Source organism: Lethenteron reissneri, chromosome 3 (assembly GCF_015708825.2).
Source record: "Lethenteron reissneri isolate LAM-NWPU_2019-01 chromosome 3, ASM1570882v1, whole genome shotgun sequence".
Classification (NCBI taxonomy): Eukaryota; Metazoa; Chordata; class Hyperoartia; order Petromyzontiformes; family Petromyzontidae; genus Lethenteron; species Lethenteron reissneri.
In genome coordinates, this window is record NC_083781.1 from 3912500 (window position 1) to 3930704 (window position 18205).

Genomic DNA, 18205 nt, shown 5'->3' on the forward strand with positions numbered 1-18205 from the left:
AAGGCGGGCGGGGGAGGAGGAGGAGGAAGAGAAAGAGCGACCGGGAGGAAGAGAGGCCGCGGATCAAGAGGGCAACGCCCGCCACGATCCCAGACTCGACCGGGACGCCTCCAAAGGGCAATGCGCCTCACCCCTCCCGGTGCAGTCGCCGCCTCCTCCTCCTCCATCGCGGCCGCGCGGAGGGTCAGGGCCCGCGTCCCGGCCCCAGGACCCCCGCGGCCATCATGGCCTTGCCCCTGGGATTGCCCCGGGAGGTCTCCGCTGCGCTGTGCGTGGCCACGGCTCTCTGCTGCACCTTCTACCTGAGCGCGCTCGAGCCGCGGGCAGCGGGGAGTGCCGACCCCTCGCCACCTCCTCCTACTCTGCAGCAGCAGCACGAGCAGCAGCAGCAGCACGAGCAGCAGCAGCAGCACGAGCAGCAGCAGCAGCAGCACGAGCAGCAGCAGCACGAGCAGCACGAGCAGCAGCAGCACGAGCAGCAGCAGCACGAGCACGAGCAGAAAGAGCACAAGCAGGATGAGCAGCAGCAGCAGCAGCGGCATTCTCTCTCCGCTGCGTTGCTCCACGCCCTGCCTTTCCTGTCTCACCGGCCGCTCCTCGCCCTCTTGCTGCTGCTGCTGATGGTGACCACGACGGTGGTGCTGGTGAACGTGCGGAACAAGCTGCTCTCCCTTCCGCGCGAGCGCGCGACGCCGCTGCTCGACAAGAAAACCGCGGCCGTGCAGGAGCCGGCGACACCACCGGGCATCGGCGTCGGGATCTGCGGGGTCTCGGCTCCCCTCGGCCCGGTCCCCTCGCCGCTCCTCGTCCTCCTGCACCGGCGGCGGCTGCGCGTCTCCGCGCACGCCGTGGCGCACGCCAAGTCGCACGTGGAACGCGTGGCGCGGGCCTTGCTGGACGCGGTGGCGTTGGTGGCGCGCCCCGACGGCTCCCACCGGGGTGACCCCTACGCGGGAGACCCTTGGGGACCCGCCCTCCGCGGGGACTTCGTGCCCGCGGGGTCCGGCTACGAGCAGCACGCCATCGTGCGTCCGGACTCGTACGACCTCCTCATTCCCCTGCGCGTTCCGGCGGTCGCGGGTTGCGTCCCCGCGCTCTGCGCTGCGCGGTTCACGCACCGCGCGCGCTGCGGAGAGGGGGCCCCGACCCCTCACGGGCACTGCCCTCTGCGGGCCCCGCTCGCCTGCAGGGCCCTCGCCGAGGGCTTCTGTTGCCCGGCCGGGGCCGCTCTGTGCCCCGAGCGCGTCCACGCGTGGTTCCGCGGCGCGGTGCTGCGCGCGGCGGGCGCGGTGCGAGCGCGTCTCGGCGCGGGGTGCGCGCTCGCGGTGAGCGCGCGCGAGTCCCGTGGCCGCGTCGTTGTGCGCATCCTGCCCCGCGCGGACTTCGTGTGCTGCCGCCTGCCCCTGCGCGTCTGGATGCTGCCCGCGCTGCCCCTCGCTGCTGCTGCTGCTGTTGCGGCCAGCGACGACGGCGGAGACAACGGCGGCGGCGTTGGGGCTGCGTTCCTGACGCCGCAGTGGGGAGAGGGTGAGACCCCGAGTCTAAACCCGGCCATGACCCCCACCTCAACACGGACCCCAACTCAGATCCCTACCCAGAGCGAGAACCAGACTCCAACCGAGACCCCAACTGCAACGCCGACTCTGACGCCGACGCAGACCCCGAAAGTGACCCAGACGCTGACCCCCACCTCAACTGCGACCCCAACCCCGAATCTGACTCCAACCCATGCATCAACTTCAACCCAGACCCTAACTCAGACTCCCACCTCCACCCCGACATCACCCCCCGAGTCCCCGTGCCCGGCACCGGCCTGGAGAGCCCTGTTCCCGGCGCACGAGCAGCGCCTCTTTGCTCGGCTCGCGGCGCTCGGCGGGCCCGGCTTGGGCCCCCAGGGCCCCTCGGAGCCCGGCGCGAGAGGCCCACCGTGCCACATCACGTGCCTGCAGCTGCTCAAGGCCTTCAGGGACGTGACGGGAGCCGAGCTGCGCCACCGCGACCCCGCGGCGGCCGCGCTGTGGTTGCGCCTCCTCTGCACCTTCCACCTCAAGGCCGCGCTCTTCCACCTCATCCTGGGCTCATCCACGGGGCCCTGCGGCGCCAACGGCGGCGCGGCGGAGGAGCCCCCCGGCGGCAATCCGGGGCCCTGCAGAGCCACGGCCGCGTCGACATCACGGGGCCACCGGGGTCAGGAATCGGGGTTCCCCGAAACGTGGGGGGAGGAGCGGCTCTCGCAGAGGCTGGGCGACCTCGTGACCTTCCTGCGGAGCTGCCTGGATCGGGGGCAGCTTCCGCACCCGTTCCTGGGCAGCGCTGCCCTTGTCCCCGCCACCGCGTGGCAGCGCAGTCCCCAGCAGCCGGAGCGGCGCCCCGCAACGCGAGGAACCCGGCACCAGCAGCAGCACCAGCAGCAGCAGCAGCAGCACCAGCAGCAGCAGCTGGAGGCGAATCTTCTGCAGGGCGTGCAGCCGGGAGAGCTGCGCTGGGTGAGCGCCCGTCTCGAGTTCTTCTGGAACACCGTGGGCGCTATGGCGGAGCGCGAGGCGAGGGAGGATGCGAGGGAGCGCGCGGAGCGCTGCCTCGCCGGGAGATCGGCACCGCGCGAAGGTGCGGGGGACGGGGCGGGTAAAGACCCCGCGGGGTCGACGCGCAAGCGGCCTCCCACCAAGGGGACCCCTAACAACGGACCCCCCGACAAGGTGACCTCGACGAAGGGGACCGCTACCAAAGAACCCCTCGCCAAAGTGACCCCGACCAAGGGGACCCCTACCAAGGGACTTCCCCCATAAAAGGGGGGCCCCTACCACAGGGGAATCCAATCAGGGACCACCGACCAAGAGGATCGCCAAGGAAGCTGATGTGGGTACGAGCACGGAGCGTTGGACAGCGGTGGTGTCGGGCCACGTGTAGACAAGCCGGGGGTACAATCGCCCGTCAAGGCTATACGGGGGATCTTTGTCTTTGTCTGTAGTCACGCGTATGCAGAGACAAAGGTGTCCCGGGTAACCTATGTCAGGGTGTTGGGGCAAGTGCTGTTCTGTTGCGAGAACCAACTCAGGCGCGCACGTGGGAGGCTTTGCGGGGGTGTCGGAAACAAAACCCGAAATTCGATTCGCGCTCACGGCCAACATCGGCGGCGAATATCTGAACCGTTTAGGGGCCTCCGCTAGATAGACCCGACCCTAAACGAGTGCCGGGTGCGGTGTGTAAGCATCGCCGCTGGGGAGACAAAGACGACCGTGCGTCACTGGTGTTGGTGGCCGTGGGCAGGAATCGAACTCGGGTGGCCGGGTTTCGTAGCCACCGCTCCCCCCGCATTAATGCGCAACAAGGCAGACCCATTGCAGCAGATAAGTAACGATGGCTGTGGTGCGCTGATGAGACCTAACGCGGGCGAAACCCGAGATGCAGCCGTCTCATTGCTGTGGGGGAGACCGTGGGTTCACTCTCGACGCCGATGAGTTCGGCGTGACGCTGCGGCTGGGTGCGCACAGCATCGAGTGTGTAGAAGGCTCTCGGGCCTTGCCCAGACCACCAGCTCAACAGAGCTGAATGCCACGCTTGGCCAAGTCGCCGTTGAGAACCACCGACTCGACAGAGTTGAGAACACGTGGTCGGCCCATCGAACATTCCTGGTTATTTGTGTAGTACTGGAGTTTGGTGATTGGTGCAGCGCTGGAGTTTGGTGATTGGTGCAGTCGTAGTGTCTACACGACGTAAGGACGTTTACAAACATTCCAGTGTAGCGGGGACCCTCCCGAGTTTCGAGACTCGGCTCTCAATCGCAGCTGGGACAGGTCGTGCCGGAACACTGCTGCAGCGGCACACCTACACACACACACACCCACACACAGCCACACATACCCCCCCACACACACCCCCACACACAACCACACACCCACACACACCCACACACACCCACACACACCCACACACACCCACACATACCCACACACACACACCCACACACAGCCACACATACCCCCACACACACACCCACACACAACCACACACCCACACACACACACCCACACACACCCACACACACCCACACATACCTACACACACACACCCACACACACCCACACACCCACACATACCTACACACACACCCACACACAACCACACACCCACACCCACACACACCTACACACACCCACACACAACCACACACCCACACACAACCACACACCCACACACCCACACACAACCACACACACACACATACCTACACACACACCCACACACAACCACACACACACACCCACGTCGCCTCGTGTCGTCCTCAACACGGTTACAGGGTTACATGGTTATAGGGTTAGATACAGTGTTATTGGGTTCGGGTTACACTTTACATACAGGGTTACATGGTTATAGGGTTAGAGGGATGCAGAGCATGCGCCACTCCTCCACGCTGTTAGATGTGTTGTCGCGAAGAGGTGTGCATACTCACACTTCACCCAGCACACGCGATTGAAGTTTACCCATTTATCCTGCTGGGTGGAGAGAGACGTTGGGGGAGGGGGGGGGCATTTGAGAAACTGGACCCCACTGTTTGCACTGCTGGGTACAACAATGCAAAGATGATTGTGGACAGCCGTATCTTGTACTCTCGTGGTAGTGCCTTACGCCGATAATATAATCCCTACTCCAAGGCCAGCCTCGCAGCGTTCCAGAAAATATGGAGAGATAAATGAATGCCTGGTTAAGGCTCCAGAAAGACTTCTCGTTGAATTTTACGTTTTTTTATAAATTTACGATTAACATTTTTGTAACGGTGCCACACAACACGGGCAGGGGAGTCAAGGATGGACGAATGAATGGGAAGAGGAGAGAGGAGCGGGGTGGGGGGGGGGGAGAGAAGTGGAGGCCGGGACGGACAAAGAAGAGGAGCATAACACAGCCCAGGATGAGCAGCAGCAGCAGCAGGGAGAGAGGAGGGAGAGGAGGGGGAGCGGTGGTGCAGGAAGGGGGAGCAGAAAGGGGAGCAGGAGGGAGAGACGAGAGGGGAGGGAAGAGAGAGAGAGATGTAAGAAGTGAGCAGAAGGGAGCCGCGACGAGGCGCAGCGTCTGTTTTCACGGGGGGCGGGGAGAGGGGACGGATTCAGAGTGGGGGGGGGGTTACACGCAAGTCACGTGATTTACAGGAAAGCTTAAGCTTATTTAAAGATATAAAAGATATGTAGATGAGAGGGGTAGGGATTCAGTGGGGGGGGGGGGGGTGACCATGCAGAAGTCGCGTGACTTACAGGAGGCTTGAGCCGGCTTGGAGAGAGAGAGAGACAGAGAGAGAGAGACACAGAGAGAGAGAGACAGAGAGAAACACACACAGAGAGAGAGACACAGAGAGAGACACACACAGAGAGAGAGACAGAGAGAGAGAGAAACACAGAGAGAGACACAGAGAGAGAGACACACAGAGAGAGACACAGAGAGAAACACACACAGAGAGAGACACAGAGAGAGAGACACACACAGAGAGAGAGCCTGAGAGACTCTTAGGTTTTTTTTCGGTAAAGTCACGTAGGTGAAAGAAAAATAAATAATAAACGTAATAATAGAAATTAAATAATAAATCACGACGTTTCGGAGGCAACACAAGTCTCCGTCATCAGGTGGGACCGTCACAGCAAAATTTACTGCATCAATCCACGCGCTATGGCACACAGCACGAAATAAAAGTCACGTGGTTGTGGTGGTCATCGCGCACGCCACGATGACGAGCGAGCGCTTCAGAAAATGAACACGAGGGTGCCGTCCACGCTGGTACAGAGAGACAGAGAGAGACAGAGAGAGAGACAGAGCGAGAGACAGAGAGAGACAGACAGAGTGACAGACAGAGTGACAGACAGAGTGACAGACAGAGTGAGACAGAGAGAGAGACAGAGAGAGAGACAGAGTGACAGACAGAGTGACAGACAGAGTGACAGACAGAGAGACAGACAGAGTGACAGACAGAGAGAGAGACAGAGGGAGAGACAGAGCGAGAGACAGAGAGAAGGTGAAGGCGACTGTAGCTGTCACGGGGATCCGCTGCCTCGAGCCGCCGTGGCGCGGAGTCGGAACACCGTGGGGAGCCACTCACTCGGTGGCCCCTCGCGCTAGCCGCGGTCGCTTACGTTAAAGCCTCCTCTTGCTGTCCGTGCACGTACCCAGCACGGCGTTCGTGTAAGTTACATGCATCTTCTTGGTTCTTTCGGTAAAGTCACGTAGAATAGTAATAATAAAAATTAAACATAATACAATAATTCTCACGACGTTTCGGCCACAACGCAAGCAGCCGTCCTCAGGTGGAGAGCAGGTCTGTCGATAAGACAGAGTCTGAATGACTCTCCACCTGAGGACGGCTGCTTGCGTTTGTGGCCGAAACGTCGTGAGAATTATTTTATTATGTTTTATTTTTATTATTTTATTTCCATTCTACGTGACTTTACCGAAAGAACCAAGAAGATGAATCCCTGCAGTCACGAAAGCTTTCAATCGAAAGTTACATGCAGTTTAGATGTATGCGTACGTGTATTTTACATATATATTTTTTTATAGTCGGCGTACGACGCACGCGCACGCACGCACGCGCGGTATTTATTGCCCTGTTAGAGGGGATGACGGAGCGGAGCGATGAGAGGACGTCGCGAGACGGGGGGAGCCAGTGGAACGAAACATTCTCGTGCGGGAGCCGCGGAGTGGATCGTGAACATCGCGGCGGCGGCGGCGGCTCGGTGTTGTCCATCGTCCAGCAGTGGATAGACCATGGGTGGGGTGATGGTGGTGATGATGGTGGTGGTGGTGGTGATGGTGGTGATGGTGGTGGTGATGGTGGTGATGATGGTGATGGTGGTGATGGTGGTGGTGGTGATGATGGTGGTGATGGTGGTGATGATGGTGGTGGTGGTGATAGTGGTGATGATGGTGGTGGTGATGATGGTGGTGGTGGTGGTGATGATGGTGGTGGTGGTGATAGTGGTGATGATGGTGGTGGTGATGATGGTGGTGATGGTGGTGGTGACGAACCGTGTAGACCAGGACCTCGCAAGCGAAGGTTATCAACTGTGCAACGACGCCTGTGGGATCTGGCAGATGGAAGGAGCCGATGGCGATGAGTGACGTCGCGCGCTGGGCCCGTCCCCCGGCGGCTGTGGAAGAAGAGGGTCGGTGGTGGATCACGCTCATCGACTATGCACCTCCTCGTGGCTTTGTTATCGTCGATTGTAATCGAGATTTTTGTACTGTTTTATATTTTTTATACCGAGTAAACTCCAGGTTTTGAACGTGATTTTTGTATCGATTATACACGTGCAGGTCTGTGGGCCTATCGTTCCGTGTTGCCGGCGTTGTTGAGCGATGCGGTGTGAGTTGCTTTCTGTTGCTCGCGCCGCTTGAGAGAAGCCAGGGGCCTGACTCGAGGCCACATTTTAGTCCGGAGTCGAACCTTCACCCTAGACCCGACTCAAACCCTGGACCCGACTCAAACCCTAGACCCGACTCAAACCCTGGACCCGACTCAAACCCTGGACCCGACACAAACCCTGGACCCGACTCAAACCCTGGACCCGACTCAAACCCTGGACCCGACTCAAACCCTGGACCCGACTCAAACCCTAGACACGACTCAAACCCTGGACCCGACTCAAACCCTGGACCCGACTCACACCCCGGACCCGACTCAAACCCCGGACCCGACTCAAACCCTGGACCCGACTCAAACCCTAGACCCGACTCAAACCCTGGACCCGACTCAAACCCCGGACCCGACTCAAACCCTAGACCCGACTCAAACCCCGGACCCGACTCAAACCCTGGACCCGACTCAAACCCCAGACCCGACTCAAACCCTGGACCCGACTCAAACCCCGGACCCGACTCAAACCCTAGACCCGACTCAAACCCCGGACCCGACTCAAACCCTGGACCCGACTCAAACCCTGGACCCGACTCAAACCCCAGACCCGACTCAAACCCCGGACCCGACTCAAACCCTAGACCCGACTCAAACCCCGGACCCGACTCAAACCCCGGACCCGACTCAAACCCTGGACCCGACTCAAACCCCGGACCCGACTCAAACCCCGGACCCGACTCAAACCCCAGACCCGACTCAAACCCTAGACCCGACTCAAACCCCGGACCCGACTCAAACCCTGGACCCGACTCAAACCCTAGACCCGACTCAAACCCCGGACCCGACTCAAACCCCAGACCCGACTCAAACCCTAGACCCGACTCAAACCCCGGACCCGACTCAAACCCCGGACCCGACTCAAACCCTAGACCCGACTCAAACCCCGGACCCGACTCAAACCCTGGACCCGACTCAAACCCCAGACCCGACTCAAACCCCGGACCCGACTCAAACCCCGGACCCGACTCAAACCCTAGACCCGACTCAAACCCCGGACCCGACTCAAACCCTGGACCCGACTCAAACCCTGGACCCGACTCAAACCCCAGACCCGACTCAAACCCCGGACCCGACTCAAACCCTAGACCCGACTCAAACCCCGGACCCGACTCAAACCCTGGACCCGACTCAAACCCCGGACCCGACTCAAACCCTAGACCCGACTCAAACCCTGGACCCGACTCAAACCCTGGACCCGACTCAAACCCCGGACCCGACTCAAACCCCGGACCCGACTCAAACCCTAGACCCGACTCAAACCCTAGACCCGACTCAAACCCTGGACCCGACTCAAACCCTGGACCCGACTCACACCCTGGACTCGACTCAAACCCGAACGTTTGGCCCAAAACCAAACCCTTAGCCCTGGCACGGACTGCATCCCTAACCCGAGTCCCGACACTGGAGCCCCAGACCAGACTCAAAACCCGAGTGGGACTCCCCCATAGGTCGACTCAACCTTCATTATACGAGCACCCGGTGCAGTTTGTAAGCATCGGCACCGGGGAGACAAAGGCCGGCTGGCCGGGCGTGTTGCTGGCCACCCAGCACCTCGTGCGCCCCTTGCCGTCTCGCCAACAGCACTTGCCCCAACAGCCTGCTGAAGGCTATCCGGGGGATATTTGTCTTTGGAAGGAGGTGGCTCTGAGCTCGGCCTGGGAGCGATGCCCGGGCCACGGGGCCTCTGCTGTCAGCGGGCAGTGCCCTCACGGTGCCCACCAGCGGGCAGCGCCCTCACGGTGCCCACCAGCGGGCAGTGCCCTCACGGTGCCCACCAGCGGGCAGTGCCCTCACGGTGCCCACCAGCGGGCAGCGCCCTCACGGTGCCCACCAGCGGGCAGCGCCCTCACGGTGCCACCAGCGGGCAGCGCCCTCACGGTGCCCACCAGCGGGCAGCGCCCTCACGGTGCCCACCAGCGGGCAGTGCCCTCACGGTGCCCACCAGTGGGCAGCGCCCTCACGGTGCCCACCAGCGGGCAGCGCCCTCACGGTGCCCACCAGCGGGCAGCGCCCTCACGGTGCCCACCAGCGGGCAGTGCCCTCACGGTGCCACCAGCGGGCAGTGCCCTCACGGTGCCCACCAGCGGGCAGCGCCCTCACGGTGCCCACCAGCGGGCAGTGCCCTCACGGTGCCACCAGCGGGCAGTGCCCTCACGGTGCCCACCAGCGGGCAGCGCCCTCACGGTGCCCACCAGCGGGCAGTGCCCTCACGGTGCCCACCAGCGGGCAGTGCCCTCACGGTGCCCACCAGCGGGCAGTGCCCTCACGGTGCCACCAGCGGGCAGTGCCCTCACGGTGCCCACCAGCGGGCAGTGCCCTCACGGTGCCCACCAGCGGGCAGCGCCCTCACGGTGCCCACCAGCGGGCAGTGCCCTCACGGTGCCCACCAGCGGGCAGCGCCCTCACGGTGCCCACCAGCGGGCAGCGCCCTCACGGTGCCACCAGCGGGCAGCGCCCTCACGGTGCCCACCAGCGGGCAGCGCCCTCACGGTGCCACCAGCGGGCAGCGCCCTCACGGTGCCACCAGCGGGCAGCGCCCTCACGGTGCCCACCAGCGGGCAGTGCCCTCACGGTGCCCACCAGCGGGCAGCGCCCTCACGGTGCCACCAGCGGGCAGTGCCCTCACGGTGCCCACCAGCGGGCAGTGCCCTCACGGTGCCCACCAGCGGGCAGCGCCCTCACGGTGCCCACCAGCGGGCAGCGCCCTCACGGTGCCCACCAGCGGGCAGCGCCCTCACGGTGCCCACCAGCGGGCAGTGCCCTCACGGTGCCACCAGCGGGCAGTGCCCTCACGGTGCCACCAGCGGGCAGCGCCCTCACGGTGCCCACCAGCGGGCAGCGCCCTCACGGTGCCCACCAGCGGGCAGCGCCCTCACGGTGCCCACCAGCGGGCAGCGCCCTCACGGTGCCCACCAGCGGGCAGTGCCCTCACGGTGCCACCAGCGGGCAGTGCCCTCACGGTGCCCACCAGCGGGCAGCGCCCTCACGGTGCCCACCAGCGGGCAGTGCCCTCACGGTGCCACCAGCGGGCAGTGCCCTCACGGTGCCCACCAGCGGGCAGCGCCCTCACGGTGCCCACCAGCGGGCAGTGCCCTCACGGTGCCAGCAGCGGGCAGCGCCCTCACGGTGCCCACCAGCGGGCAGCGCCCTCACGGTGCCACCAGCGGGCAGCGCGTGCCACGTCTCCACTTTCATTCCTCGCCACCGCCGGCGTTGGCACAAGCCCAGCCGGGGGAGTGTGGGGGTGGAATCTTGGGTGGTGAAGGGGGGGGGGGCTTAAACCCCCCCCCCCCCCAGCCTTAGGACCTGAGGCTGGGAGCGACTCTCGCCTGTGATGAGAGAGTGAGAGAGTGAGTGGGTGAGCGAGTGGGTGAGTGAGTGGGTGAGTGAGTGGGTGGGTGGGTGGGTGAGTGGGTGGGCGAGTGGGTGAGTGGGCGGGCGAGTGGGTGAGCGAGTGGGTGAACGGGCGAGCGAGTGGGTGAGCGGGCGGGCGAGTGGGTGAGTGAGCGGGTGAGCGGGCAGGTGAGTGAGCGGGTGAGCGGGCGGTTGAGTGGGTGAGTGAGTGAGCGGGCAGGTGAGTGAGCAAGTGAGTGGGTGGGTGAGTGAGCGGGTGAGCGGGCGGGTGAGTGAGCGGGTGGGTGAGTGAGTGGATGAGTGAGTGAGCGAGAAGATGAATGAGTGGATGAGTGAGTGGATGAGTGGGTGAGCGAGTGGGTGAGCGAGTGGATGAGTGGGTGGGTGAGTGGGTGAGTGAGTGAGTGGGCGAGCGAGTGGATGAGTGGGTGAGTGAGTGGATGAGTGGGTGAGTGAGTGGATGAGTGAGCGTGTGGGTGAGTGGGTGAGTGAGTGGGTGAGTGAGTGAACACCGCAGTGCGTGGTGGCGCGCGCCCTGTGATCCACACGGCGCGTTGCAGGCGAGGGTTGGTGGCTCGCAAAGAGATTTGCGAAACTCCCAAATCACCCAGTGGCCTGCGAGATGGCAGCACAGCAAGGAGGTTTGGTGAACCCATCTGTGCGGACCTCCACGTGTGTAGTCATCGATCTGCAGTGTGGCGGTGGTGGTGGTGGTGGTGGTGATGGTGGTGGTGGTGATGGTGGTGGTGGTGATGGTGGTGGTGGTGATGGTGGTGGCGGTGGTGATGGTGGTGGTGGTTGAGCGCAGTGCGGACGAGATGAGCAGACCTCGACCCAAAGCTTCAGGTCAACTCTCCCAAGCGCGAGCGGCGGGACCACTCGAGACTCCCTACGAACGGTCCCCACGCTCCTCACGAGAGTTTGTGTGTCCTGTGTGTGTGTCACTGTGTGTGTGTACTGTGTGCGTGTGTACTGTGTGTGTGTACTGTGTGTGTCCTGTGTGTGTGTACTGTGTGTGTGTCCTGTGTGTACTGTGTGTGTGTCCTGTGTGTGTGTGTGTACTGTGTGTGTACTGTGTGCGTCCTGTGTGTGTGTACTGTGTGTGTGTACTGTTTGTGTGTTCTGTGTGTGTGTGTGTACTGTGTGTGTGTCCTGTGTGTGTGTACTGTGTGTGTGTACTGTGTGTGTGTCCTGTGTGTGTACTGTGTGTGTGTCCTGTGTGTGTGTGTACTGTGTGTGTCCTCTGTGTGTACTGTGTGTGTACTGTGTGTGTGTCCTGTGTGTGTACTGTGTGTGTGTACTGTGTGTGTCCTGTGTGTGTCCTGTGTGTGTGTCTCCTGTGTGTGTGTCCTGTGTGTACTGTGTGTGTGTGTCCTGTGTGTGTCCTGTGTGTGTGTACTGTGTGTGTGTGTCCTGTGTGTGTGTCCTGTGTGTGTCACTGTGTGTGTGTGTACTGTGTGTGTCCTGTGTGTGTGTCCTGTGTGTGTCTTGTGTGTGTGTGTCCTGTGTGTGTGTACTGTGTGTGTGTCCTGTGTGTGTGTGTCCTGTGTGTGTCCTGTGTGTGTGTGTCCTGTATGTATGCGTCCTGTGTGTGTGTCCTGTGTGTGTCCTGTATGTGTGTGTCCTGTATGTGTGTGTCCTGTATGTGTGTGTCCTGTGTGTGTCCTGTGTGTGTGTCCTGTGTGTGTGTACTGTGTGTCCTGTGTGTGTCCTGTGTGTGTGTCCTGTGTGTGGAGCGACAGTGCAGGGAGACAAGGCGGTCGGGCGTGGAAGTCGACCCATAACACGTTATCCAGTGACCTCTTGCCAGGGGCGAGCCTTCGCCACTTCACGTGACGGCCTCAAGGTGCACCTAGCCTGGCACAAGCGCCGTGGTGACGTTCCGCAACTTCGTGGCGAACGGCAGTTCTTGTTGTTTGTTGTTACGGGTCTCCGTGTACAGTTTATTAGCCTACGAGTCTCTACATTCATCCGCGACTGGGCTGAGATCACCAATCAGCTCGCTCCACTCGGAACGCGGCTAAATGTGAGACCCGGATTCGAACCCAGACTGTCTGCGGTGCTGGCTCAGCGGTGACCTCTGACCTGCCCAGAGCCGCCTCCTCCTCCCTCCTCCTCCTCCCTCTCTATTAAAAACCCCGCGACTGAGAAGCGAGGCGAGACCGCGGGGGCAGAACGCGTGACTCCCTCCCCCGCGCACTCGATATTGCACCCCCCCTCAATCCCCAGCCCCCCCCACTCCCCAGTCCCCCCCCACTACCCCTACTCCCCAGCCCCCCCCCCCAATCCCCCGCCTCCCCCGCTAATTGCACTGCAGGGGGTAGAGTCGCAGTGCCCAGGCGCAATTATAAGAAGAAGAAGCAGAAACTTTATAACGCGTCTAACGTTACGCACCGCTGTCTCACACTGCCCCGCCAAGTAATGTAATCGCCCGTGAGATTCTGGCTGTCTGGATGTATATGTCGAATAGGCAGGGGCTGGAACCTGGGCTGGATGGATGGCAACTGGGCTTGGATGGCTTGCATCACATGGGCTGGATGGATTGCATCACATGAGCTGGATGTCTGGCATAAAATGGGCTGGATGGATGGCATCACATGGCTGGCAAAATTGGCTGGATAATACATGACGGAAGCACATGACTGGCTAACACGTGGTTTAGCTTGCTAACATGTGACGCTTAGTCTGGCTTGCACATGAAATATAGGCTGGTTGACACGTGGACTGGCTGGCACGTGGACTGGCTGGCACATGGGCTGGATGACACATGGGTTCTGTGACTGGGACATGACACAGGGGTTGACTGCTACACGGGCTGGCCAGCTGGCAGAGTCAGCTTTGCTCCGGCTGTAGCACTGCGCCACACAGCTCCGTACAGTCAGGACAGTAAAAAGCACGTGGTTCTTGCGTGCATCCCAATCATCCAGACACTCGTCCCTCCTCCCCCGTGCGGGCGCATCACGACTCAGGATCCAAGCCTGGCACAGGGACATGGTGGTGGTGGTGGGGGGGAGAACGGGAGGGAGGGAGGGTGGCAGTGTCACATACTCCGTCAAGGAATGCATCATCTTTGCTTACAGAGTGCAGGCAACGTCGGTGGCCATTCTAGGAACATATGACCACGCGCCACATCACCGATGTACCGCCCCGTCCAGCCCTCTGCCCAGTGCCGGATTAAGCTAGTGCGGGGCCTGTAGCATATGTTATGAAGGGGCCCTAAATTTAAAACAAAATACGTAAATATTAAAACACCAATTTTTTAAACTTACATAGTAAAGTAATTGTATTTTTTCATTTGCTATACAGCCATATAACAAGACAAATCGCTCGCCTTAAACACCCAGTCGTTCATTAAAGTTGAAGGCAGTATAGTCCTATAGTAATAGAGCAAGTGCAGAATCACTGAACCGGAATTGATATCTTGAAAGCATTTAGCGCGGGGCCCTTGAAAGTGCGGGGCCCGTAGCTACTACATGTATAGCTACTTGTGCTACTAGGATCACCCGGCACTGCCTCAGCCTATCCACTGCTAGACGGATGCAGACCTCTCCCCGCGCAGTGTCAGTCCTCAGGGGGTTGTTTGTCCGTACGTGGCCACGCTCGTCTGTGCGGGGTTGGCGAAGGCGGTGTGGGGAACGGGCGTATGGGGGGGGGGGGGTTACCGGTTCGGACAATGACTCGCCGCTCTTGCTGGGCTCTGAGCGGGAATGGAACTCGGGCGGCAGGATTTAGGATCGTACAAAGTGCAGCTCGCTCCACGCTCGCTTGCAGCGTGACAACAGCAACAGCAGCAGCAATTCCCAATGTTCCTACTCTCACCTAGCGAATCCTCAGCGAGACTTTCTTCTTTCCAGGAAGGTCCTGCCACAATACGTTTGGCCACAATTGATGGCAATTTGGCTCCTTAACTGGAAATAGAGCGAGCCCCCCCCACCTCCCCTAACCCGCGGTAGCTGCCTCTGAATGGGGGGGGGGCGGTTGCTTAATAGGGGGGCATGCGTGCCCCCACTGTGTGTGCTGTATATGGTTGCCTACGCCACCGCGTGCGAATGCCACCCTCTGTCCCCCGCCTCTTGGAGGGAGCTCGTTTCTAATTCTAGATTCGCTGGCAGAGCTGTGGGTACGGCTACCCACATTTTGCCCCACATTGACGCACTACGTCAGCGATAATGCATTCACTGCGTGACCATCAGCCGGCAGACAGACAGCTCGTTAGTGCAACTATACACGACACGTGCATAGTCGCTGTGCCAGTCGAATCATCGAGCCAGTCTGCCGGTCAGGCATTTCGTGTCTATGCCAGTCTGCCGGTCAGTCAGTGTGCCAGGCAATTAGACAGTGTGCCAGGAAATTAGTCAGTGTTCCAGCCAGCCAGTCAGTGTATCAGCCAGTCAGCTAGCCAGTGTACGGGTGAGCTAGCTTATTAGTTCACTGATCAATTTACTAACCAGCACGTCAGTGTACAAGCCAACCAGTTAAGTCAGTGTGCCAGCCAGAGAGTCAGCTGTATTGGTCAGTTACATTCAGTCATTTGCTCAGCTTACGAGCTATGATGCCAGCATACAAGTCACCCGTTGCACCAGCCAGTCGCCGAGTTCGTGACCACGCCACTCAACCAGTTTGCCAGTGGACAAGTCAGTCCGGTGGCCACCAGCCAGCCAGTGGGTGAGTCAGCCATCGGGGCTGAGCTTCACACGAGCCAGTCCGGGAGTCGAACCCGGACCCCCTAAACCGGTCCGGGTTGCGCGCAGCCTCTGTACAAGGAGAGGGCACCGAGGCTATGCCGATCCCATCACTGCTGCCTACACGGCGTGTCTCGCCCGCCGACGTCGACCGTGACCTCCCAGAGGTGACTCGCGGTGCAGGGCGGACAGAAGGTCCGCGAGCCCAGGCCACAGTCCCGTCTCTCGGTTGCGTCAAACAAACAAACAAAAAATTAACCCGAAAAAACAAAGTTGTTCACTATAAATCCTTTATATGCGTGGCATCTGTTTTATTTTATTATTCATTTTCTGTTTTTCTTGAGTACGAGTTTCATTTTTATCACATTGGTATTTTAAATTAAATATGAAAAAAAAAAATCCGAAAAAGTGGAACATTTTGGAAAAAAATTTTCAGGAAAAGAAATTGTCACGCACAACGAGTCTGTGTGCAAAATGTCAGCTCGATTGGATCACGGGAAGTGGGTTAAAAAACGACCGAAAGATTTGCACGGTCGTAAGCGCGCAAGCAAGCAAGTGAACTTAATATAAAGGATTTTAAAAACCCCGCTGCTCACCGAGCTCGCGATGGCATTTCCACATTCCTATGGTTGGGAGCGACTCCACCCGCAGCGGCAGCAGCCGTTGCCTTCCCCCGCCGAGTGCAGGTCTCGATTTTATCGACCGCCGGAGGGACGGTGATGATTGGCCACAAACCGCGATTGTGACGACGGCGAGCCGCTCTATTCCGCCTGCCCGAGCCACGCGGTTGCAATCTTCGTCGAAGGGGGAGGCGTGCGTGGGGTAGTCACCCAGAATGCCTCACACACAGTGACACACACAGGACACACACACAGGACACACACACACAGTACACACACACAGTGACACACACAGGACACACACACACAGGACACACACACAGGACACACACACACACAGGACACACACACACAGTACACACACACAGTGACACACACAGTGACACACACACAGGACACACACACAGTACACGCACACAGTGACACACACAGGACACACACACACACAGGACACACACAGGACACACACACAGGACACACACACAGTGACACACACAGGACACACACACACAGAGGACACACACAGGACACACACACACACAGTGACACACACACAGGACACACACACACACAGAGGACACACACAGGACACACACACACACAGGACACACACACAGGACACACACACACAGTACACACACACAGGACACACACACAGGACACACACAGGACACACACACAGGACACACACACAGTGACACACACAGACACACACACAGGACACACACACAGGACACACACACAGGACACACACAGGACACACACACACACAGTGACACACACACAGGACACACACACACAGTGACACACACACAGGACACACACACAGGACACACACACAGGACACACACACAGGACACACACAGGACACACACACACACAGTGACACACACACAGGACACACACACACAGAGCTGGAGTGCTCTTGCCAACAACGTTTGGCCAACCCGAGCAGCGCGGCCGTGGGTCGACTGGCTGTCGCCTGATGAAGCTCGTTGTAATTACTGGCGAAACGTCGTACACTCAGATTGTGAATGCTGTGGCTTGGCTCGCCAACACACCGGTGTTGCTGTACTAGTATACTACACTATACACTACACTATACACTACACACTACACTACACAGTACACTATACAGTACACTATACACTACACTATACAGTACACTATACAATACACGACTATACACTACACTATACACTACACTATACACTACACTATACAATACACGACTATACACTACACTATACACTACACTATACACTACACTACTATACACTACACTATACAATACACGACTATACACTACACTATACAATACACGACTATACACTACACTATACACTACATTACTATACATTACTATACTATACACTAGTGCTGTACCAGTGACGAATTGGCCACGTTCTGCTTACGTGACAACCCTTACTAGTTGGCTGTGTCAGGTGGTGGCGGGTTTTAACGACACATTTCTATATTTACGCGATCTAACCCCCAGAAAAACCTCGATTATGGATGTATCATCATTATTGTTGTTATTGATTGCGCCAAGCCAGGTCGCGCAGCTTCGAGCGGCCGTCTTGCACCGCGGCCATGGCTCGGGCTGCAGTCGCCCTGTCAGCCCACCCCGCCCCCTCCACCACCTGTACACAAAGACAAAGACGCCCCCCCCCCTTTAGCCTTGACAGACTGTTGGGGCAAGTGCCGTTAGCGAGCAGCAGCGGCGATGAAGGCCGGCACCGCACACGACCGGGTGGGTGGTCAGCAACCACGCCCGGCCGCATTTATTGTCACCCGAGTGGCGATGTTTACACACCCAGACAGGTACTCGTTTTAAGGCTGAGTCGACCCAGGGGAGGCCCAGAGACCGGTTCAGATGATCGTCACCGGTGCTGGTGGCCGTGAGCGGGATTAAAACCCGGGTCTCTTGTCGTGTTCGTCGCGCAGGGCGCTAACCGCTGCGCCACCGCTCCTCCACGCACGCACACAACGAGGCCCTTCGCCGGCACGGAGCTCCGTGTGGAGCAGGGGGCCGGGGACCGGCGCTGGAGATCGAACTCAGGTCGGTGGGCTCGCGGCAGATGGAGTCCGCCCGGAACAAGCTTCTGGAGCAGGCCAGGTATTCTGATGGTATTCTGATGGTATTCTGA

General features: G+C 59.7%; 2 protein-coding genes across 2 annotated transcripts; both read left to right on the top strand.

Annotated features, from left to right (window-relative positions):
* ITPRIPL2 (ITPRIP like 2) lies at window positions 1-4818 on the top strand. Its single transcript, XM_061555793.1, has one exon. It carries the CDS (start codon window positions 225-227, stop codon window positions 2787-2789), a length of 2565 nt encoding a protein of 854 aa, XP_061411777.1. The 5' UTR covers window positions 1-224; the 3' UTR covers window positions 2790-4818.
* Window positions 4819-6602: 1784 nt separating this feature from the next.
* Window positions 6603-18205, top strand: LOC133347791 (uncharacterized protein DKFZp434B061-like). Its single transcript, XM_061560407.1, has 4 exons — window positions 6603-6719; window positions 9035-10637; window positions 15505-15630; window positions 18084-18205. The coding sequence occupies exons 1-4, from the start codon at window positions 6603-6605 to the stop codon at window positions 18203-18205; spliced, it is 1968 nt and encodes a 655-aa protein (XP_061416391.1).